This window comes from Strongylocentrotus purpuratus, unplaced genomic scaffold, assembly GCF_000002235.5.
Source record: "Strongylocentrotus purpuratus isolate Spur 01 unplaced genomic scaffold, Spur_5.0 spur5_scaffold_6, whole genome shotgun sequence".
NCBI lineage: Eukaryota > Metazoa > Echinodermata > Echinoidea > Camarodonta > Strongylocentrotidae > Strongylocentrotus > Strongylocentrotus purpuratus.
This window is the reverse complement of record NW_022145612.1, coordinates 40,695,436-40,703,472: the sequence shown is the minus strand read 5'-3', so window position 1 is coordinate 40,703,472 and position 8,037 is coordinate 40,695,436. Positions and strand designations below refer to the sequence as shown.

Here is an 8,037-nt window from a genome sequence, read left to right as displayed (position 1 = left end):
GAAGAAACGATGTGGAAATTAAACCAAAGTTTACGATCTTACAAAATACGAAACTGTAATGTTGTAATGCCAAAAGAAAACTTTTCTAGTTAAGAGGTGGGCTCAGCATGTGGGGATGGGATGGGTTGTACCTTCTCGCTCTACCCCCCCCTTGCATCTCCCTCTTAATTACGACAGTAAAACGAACTTTACAGTTTTTAAATGGTGTAAGTCATTATTTAGTTGTAATGTCATACGATAGTTTTAAAGGCCTTGAAACTAACAAATGCATTTTGGCCAGTATTGCATGTATATGTATAATGTACAATATATCTGTGCGGTTAAGCCCCCCCCCCCCCTCGATTTGCCGGTTTGAGCCCTTAATTAAATCTCAAACAGTAAGACTTTAAAAAAAAACTTTCGGCATATGACATAATTTATATTTGAGGAAAGAGCAAGGTTTCAGCTTCAATTTGATAAACGTCTTATCTCACGAAATGTCATAAAATGTTTTACAACAAGGCATTTAAATCTAAAAACTGTTACTTTGAGTTTTACATTTTTTAAAAGCTAGGCGTTAAATGGCCAATTTCCACATATCACATGAAGCTCTGATTTAATTTCGCAACTGTGAAAACTTGGCAAAATTTTTTGAAACTAAAGTATTTAGTATTTTGTTTAGTTAATATTAATAGTCCGGAACACTGCTCAATGTACGCCCCTTTCTATGATATTCAAGATATTTTATAACCCCCTTAAAGAAAAAAATCAGGAGTCCAAAGAGAGAGAGAGAGAAAAAAAAAACACACCCCTTTTAATATTTCATAACCCTCTTTTTAAATTTCTCAGGATTCAAAAGAGAGCGGGAGAAAAAATACCCCCTTATAAAAAAAATCACCGGGTGAAAAGTCAAATAAATCCCCTTTTTAAAAACAAATCTCGGGCTGGACTTTGTTGTGTGAAAAGTACCCCTTTACCGGAGATTTAGGGAACACGAATGCGGTCCTTCAGACCCCGGAGTGTGTGTGTGTGTGTGTGTGTGGGACTTCGCCCAAATACTTATTGTTCACCAGATGTAGCCCAACAGCAACACATCATCAAACATGTATTTGTGATATTATGGATAACGAAGGAGAAGGAGAAGAAGGAGAAGGAGGAGAAGAAGGATGAGAAGAAGGAAAAGGAGAAGGAGAAGGATTTAATTCAAACTTTCACCAGTCCGCATCTCTTGATTTTTCCGCTTTTTTTTAGAGTAGTTGTCTGTTAAGGTTACATTTCCCTTTAATTTACATAACTGAACATGGGCTGAGAACAGTTAAATATTGGTTGAATGATGTTAGAAGAAAAGAGTGTGCACAGTGCATACATGCATAATTGCATCAAATACTCATTATTCAACACTTATGAAAGCAACCATGGTTTGTTTCCATTTCAAATCTTGTTCTGATGAAGATAAAGAATAGGATAAAAATTATCACAAGTAAGCTACCATAAACTTGCATAATAACAATATTTAATTTATTCAAACTTGCAAATCGCATTCCAATCCATCTGATGTTCTGAACAGAAACTTATGCATCATTTTCACTGATCTGTAATAAAACAATTACAAAAATAACAATACAGTCGAACCTGCTTAAGTGACCACCTGTCTACAAAGACCACATTTTGTGTTTCCCTTGAAAATGGTTTCTCATTGAAAACTTTACTAAAGGAATCCGTCTACAAAGACCACTTTTTGTGTTTCCCTTGGGCGGTCGCTATAGCCAGGTTTGACTGTATTATGATCTAGTACAGGCGCGGATCCAGGATTTCTTAGGGGTGGGGGCCCAAATTTGAAATCAATTTGAAATTTAGTGTGCTGAAATATGAAAATCGTGCCGGCCAATATTTTGCTCAGTAGGGGGGGGGGGGGGGGGGGGGGTAGTGAGCAATATTTTTAAACATTTTTTTGGCGCTGGCCGAAAATTCGCAGTGGGGGTGGGGGGGGTGGGGTAGAGAGCACTTATTTGTTTTGGGCCCTCGAAAATTTGAAATTGCACCCCCCCTTGAGTGCCAGGGGGGCCTATCTCCAAAAAAAGGTAAAATTAATGTATTTTTACACGTTTTTTTCCACAAGGGCCTGGATCCGCCACTGCCGGCTGCAGGCATTTTTTTCCCAGGGAGGGGAGGGGGGGGGGGGGGGGGGGGGGGGCCAGGCCCCCCTCCCCCTGGATCCGCCACTGATCTAGTATAGTATCTGCATGCTTCAATATACACTGTATTGAAATCAGGAATTCATAAACCCAACTCTAGATTCTGCCACTATTGAACGCATCTTTGCTACCTGTGGGCTAGTACTCCCTTAATACACCTGTGTAGAAAGTGGCAAATGTAGACTAGTGTTTGCCAAAGGATATCAGTGACGTGCGGAAGCTTGACCTCACAAAATTTTAACCAATCCCTGTGTTTATGTAATTTAGGAAGATGAAGTCCCTACAACATTGGTACATTCTCTAGTTTTTGTCACGAAGGAGAGTTAAACAGAAGACTATTTGTCTATCTCTCCATAACAATATAAAATTATCAGGTTGTAATTCAGGTCTAAAATAGTTCTCGAGATTTCAGGTTAAAGATGATAAGAGTTCCGACTTCCGACAATGAAATTGTATTTGAAGGGAATCTCATAATGCAGCAGATCAGCAGAAAAATATACAATAGTAGAAAGCAACTTAATCTGGAAAAAAGCATTGATGATTCATACTACATTTGGAGAAAAATCCTGACATAGGTTATCAAATGGATTCTAAAAAGAAATTACATATGAAACATATATCTATGAAATATGAACAAAGGATTCTCACACAAATTATAATATGGACAGTATTGATGAGAACCAATAACAGAAATATGCACAGCAGAAGGATGCAGGGGAAAGGGGGGCTTAAGCAACCAAATATTCTTTAATACTAAATCGATAGGTATTCAAGCCATAGTGAGATGGGAACCAACATTATGAGTGGCGACAGTTGATACCTCTGGAATCAGATATTGACAGTGATGGTAAATAACTTGATGGTTATGATACAACACTTTCTCAGTACTATTTTTTAAAATAATTGATAGATGGATATGTGTTGAAGACAACATTCAGTATGTAGTGTTTTTAATAATGTAGGTTTCTTTATTTCAAAAAATTGTACTACTGGTGTCATCATCTGCCTCAAGATTTTTCTTTTGCCTGCTTTCAGCACCAGATCTGCTTGTTGAACTCTTGAACTGCCTCGTTCGACTAGACACAAAATGAGATGGATTCCTTTGAATGCCATCACCGTTCATCGGTTTCGTAGGACGCTTGCTCTCCTGGTCTTTGTCCCAATGTGGACCTGATCGAAGACCAGCATGTTTCCTGATTGGTACATGCTGAAAGGCTTTGACCCAGTCACCGGACGTATTCATCTCAATCATGATCTTCATCATCTGGTCCAGGGTCAGGTTCTTGGCTCCTGTCGCCCACTGAAGATGTCTGTCCAGCGGAAGACGTGCGTGATCTAGACCGAACCGCTTTGCTCTCGCTAAGGATTGTCCTGTGTATATTATATTCCTGTCCACTAATGCTCCAATGACGTACACCTTGTCACTATCATAAGACTTCAAGACATTTGGAGAGTCCGCACTCAGGTATATAATGTCCTTTTTAGGAAAGACTTCCAAGAGATCCTTCTCTGTGTCGTTTACCATGGCGTTCTCCAATGCAACTGTATGCAAGCGCTTTAGTTCTTGTAAGGACTGGGTCTCGGGAGTTAGGCCAACCCAATGAATGTCAAATGGGTCTTTGGCATACTTATTGGCATTCACTGCATGCATAAGCTGCTGAACAAGACTGATCACCTCTTGTCTTTTCATCAGGTCTTCATAGCTGAAATCAAATGCTATCTTAGGACCAAACTTCATACCAGCAGCTAGTCTCCACTTATCAAACTGTGAGATTGTGTTGTTATGGATGCGAAGCAAGAAGCGATTTGGAAAGGCATCGTTGTCGTCATCAAGGTCTTGTGTTTCTTTGAATAAAGCTCTCTCTCTTGCTTTCTCTTCCCTTTTCATCTTGTCTTTCTTCTTCATAAGTTCCTTCTTGCACAGGAACTTCAGAAATTTCTTCCGACCTTTCTTTGAGGTGAGAGTCAAGAAATGTTCAATGTCTGGATCTGAAATCTTCTCTGGAGCTTGCCATCCTATGGCTAAAAGGTCTGCAACTTCCTTTCTCGTCTTTTCTATGATGTCCTCACTTTCACTCGGCCCATCTGTAACCTGAGAGGACTTGTCATCGATGAAGCTATGGGTCTCATTCCTCGCCACTACTCCCCCATGTATGAATCTCTGTAGCAGACATACATCACGTTTGAAGAAGAGATTTGTTGGTCCTGTGAACTCACTGGTCTTGTACAGCATACGGCATTGAGTGCTTCTCAATTTGTTGCAGTGTGAAAGTAGTAATCGCAACATCTTTCAAGCAATTCATCAGGTCTCAGTGGAAAGTTGGTACCTGAAAAAATTGACGAAGAAGAAAATGTATAACATCTTGTAATGTTGTAAATATAGAAAATGGTCAATGATAATTATACTCCCAGTAAAGTTCCATTTTATTTGATACATAATATTTGACTTGTACATTTCAAATACCACAGGTTAATCCAAATATTTTTATTTCATATTTCATTCAATTCACTCAGGCACTACATTCAATTAAAAACTATTACAAATTGCACCAACTTCGTCACACTGGTACCTCAATGCCTAGATTTCCAGATTTTTATCTTTTATCATGTCTAAACAAAAATAACAAACAATAGAAATTAGGCAGCAGGAGGAAAGGGAATTGACTTGACTTGGCCTTACTCTGACCCCTAAATAAGAAGCTTTAAACAAAAATCTTAAACAGAGTCACAAAGAGATTTAAAAAGAAACAAAAATGGGTTATGCATATATGATGTTCACATATTTACTCTGAATTTGTTAAATAGAGAGAAATCTGCAACTTTATCAAGACTCAGTAGTCTCAGTTCACCATTCTCTCATTTTCTTCCATCTCATGGTCATGCCCAAGCTAGAAACGACGTCCTTATGCTTTTGCCTAACTTCACTGTATAGGTTAATAATTATGCAATGTGCATATTTGGCTATAAATATAATTATATTATGAAATGGCCGAACTTCAGTTCATGAAAGAAGCAGCACTTATGCAGGCTCAATGAAGGGGATATAATATCAAGCTTATTTACACTCATTACAGTACATGGTGATTTCCTAGTTCGTTGGTTCACTCATGTCATAACATGTTGCAAATGCTATCTCTATCTCAAGTCTGTCTCATCTCAAGACAAGTCTGTCAAGAGACAAGACTTGCAATAAATATGCCTTAAATATAGTATAGATTCTTTCGTACAATTGAAAAGAAAAAACAAACAATTTTTTGATAAAGAAAAGTGTATTAAAACAAAGTATACAGCTGCAACTACACAGACAATGTAATTTATGTAAATCGGAGCACAGTTCCAACTTGGAAGTTGAAGGTGTCCAGCTGCAAGCTTCAGCTCTCACCGGTTCCCTGCCCGGTTGAATCAGTGGAGCACTGCTGCAATGAAGCGCCTAAGCTCTGGCGGAGCTCCGACGAGTTACCGAACGACAATACGAGTAGTATGACGCGAGGAAAACAAGTTATTTAGTCTGTTAGTGAGGATCTATTTTAAGTATAAACTATGCAAAGTTAAGAGGTAAATAATGGAGTTACTTACCAATGGTACTATCCTGAAATTACAGTTACAGTTGATGTTCTTTCAGTGATCTGATCTTGGAAATTGTTTTTTTGGTCAATGCAGCCTGACGTAGACGGCTGCCATTCCAATCCATTACCCACGTGCAATTATCATGCGTGCATATCGCATAAGAGCATACTTGTCAGAGAGAAATGACTCTTCTTATTTCCGTAGAACAGCTGTGTCTTCTTTTCGAGTATATTTCTTTTACTAAATACAAGCTGAGATGGATGGTTTGGAACCCATTTCAAGAGCATGATTTTCACGAAAAAACACCTTAAATGTCAAGGACTCTTCATGTTTTTGATCTGTGGGAAAAACCCTAAAGTGCTAAACGTACACTGAAAAACAAAATTCATCTGTTCGATTAATGACCCATAAGTGAATAGGAAAACTGATTGTATATCATTTCCCTGGTATTTCTTTTTGTAGAATCATGTAAGCTGTGACTTGGGTTTATCTAGCAATTTAGAATTATGAACAAATGTTGAAGGCCCTGGAAGATCACAAGCAATCGACTCCATACCGTCAACCCTCCTCCCACCCCCAAAGAAAAGGTACACTGCGATGGATTGCTACTCGTATTACGCGTGTTTAGTGGATCATCGCATAGCCTTCGAAATGTAAGCTCTTTGCTCATGTGAAATGAAAGGCATACCCCCGTCAAGAATATGGGATAAACCAGGGAGGTGAGAGTAAACCGACACATACAAATGGATATTATACTTCTATGATCTTCATAGGTAAAGACCCTCCAGGTCATTTCTTGAAAATACAGGCTTGAAAACAATGTTTCGTGGGGTTGTGTGCCCCCCCCCCCCCCCAAAAAAAAAAAAAAAAAAAAAAATGGAAAAAAAAGAAGAAAAAAAAGAGGAAGACGAAGATGTTTATGAAACCTCTGCAAAGCAGAAGGACACACTTAGTTGATTTGCATCTGAGCATTAATTAAATGGAGGCTACACTGATACTACCACTATCCACTACCTCTACCACTGCCACTGCCACTACCACTACCACAACCACTACCACTGTCACGTCACAGCCACTACTAAGTTTCAAACTCAAAGAAAATGATAAATATGATGGATATTTTTTTTTTTTTTTAGGGAACAGGACTCTCCCTCTCTCTTTTGTGATTATCATGTTCAGCACTCGATCGTACCACACTCAAACTTGAGTAATAGGTACTCTGTGTAATAATCATGTTAGCATGAAATGGCATGGTTCAATCAAGGAGATAGCAGCCTATAACTCTCTAATATCAATTATTATAAGGACAATGAATGCTTAACAAAGATGAAAATTGACAACAATGAATGTATTCATTTCATATAAAAAAATAATTTATTGGTAAGTTACATTGCTAGATATGCTCAAACAACTGACAACTGATAATAAAAAGTTAAATCTTTTAGAACGATATGAAGATTGCTGTCTGATGGAGAAGTTATGATTTATTCCTGAGTTTGTGATGTCATTTTTTCAGTAGTTTCCCGTTTCAAACCATGAATTGTCCCTTTTTGTCCAAAAGAAAATAATTTCCTAATCTCTAGCCCAAGTTGTAATACAAATATTGCATTTTCTCTCAAAAATATGATGAAGAAAAAATATTTTGATGATCTGGTATATCCACTATTATTTTCTTCTGTATATAGATACAAATGTGTGGCTAAATATACAAGCTAATAATTTTTTTTTCTGAAACATGTTCTCTTTTTGAGCTCAAATAGCAAAATATGTCATTGTTGACATAATTCCAGTGAAGGCATTGAAAAATCATTTTCTAGAGTAGTGGAATATATATATCTATAAAATGTGCAAAAACAAAACAGTTGAGTAGTACAAGGGAATGACATCACAAATTCATGATTATGTTACAACTACTGTGCCTGGTAGATACATACATTTGATATACAATTTCATTATATCATAAACAGTTGTCTGAGTTTTACTAGAAATGTTTTCATTATTTAATCTGATTTTTCTGCTTGTATTGAGCACAATTTATCATGGGACTAAAGTTTTCCTTTCTTGTTTGAATTACAAAGTTGCATTTATAAAATGTATTCGTCCTGTTTTGCATTTCCTAAGCATGTGACATATAAAAGCTTACATCTAAAGATATTCAACAAAGGCATTAATTCAACCATTCCATTCTTGAGTTACAAAAAAAAAAAAAAAAAAACATCTAATTCACAAGTGGTATTAATAATTTAATTGTTAACTGTATATATATATATATATATATATATATATATATATATAT

General features: G+C 37.1%; 1 protein-coding gene across 1 annotated transcript; it reads right to left on the bottom strand.

Moving 5' to 3' along the window:
- Positions 1-3,073: 3,073 nt before the first annotated feature.
- LOC594694 (tRNA methyltransferase 10 homolog C) lies at positions 3,074-6,538 on the bottom strand. Its single transcript, XM_003723982.3, has 2 exons — positions 5,751-6,538; positions 3,074-4,501 (listed from the first exon to the last, which is right to left on the bottom strand). The coding sequence occupies exon 2, from the start codon at positions 4,459-4,461 to the stop codon at positions 3,148-3,150; it is 1,314 nt and encodes a 437-aa protein (XP_003724030.1). The 5' UTR covers positions 4,462-4,501; positions 5,751-6,538; the 3' UTR covers positions 3,074-3,147.
- Positions 6,539-8,037: the final 1,499 nt, after the last annotated feature.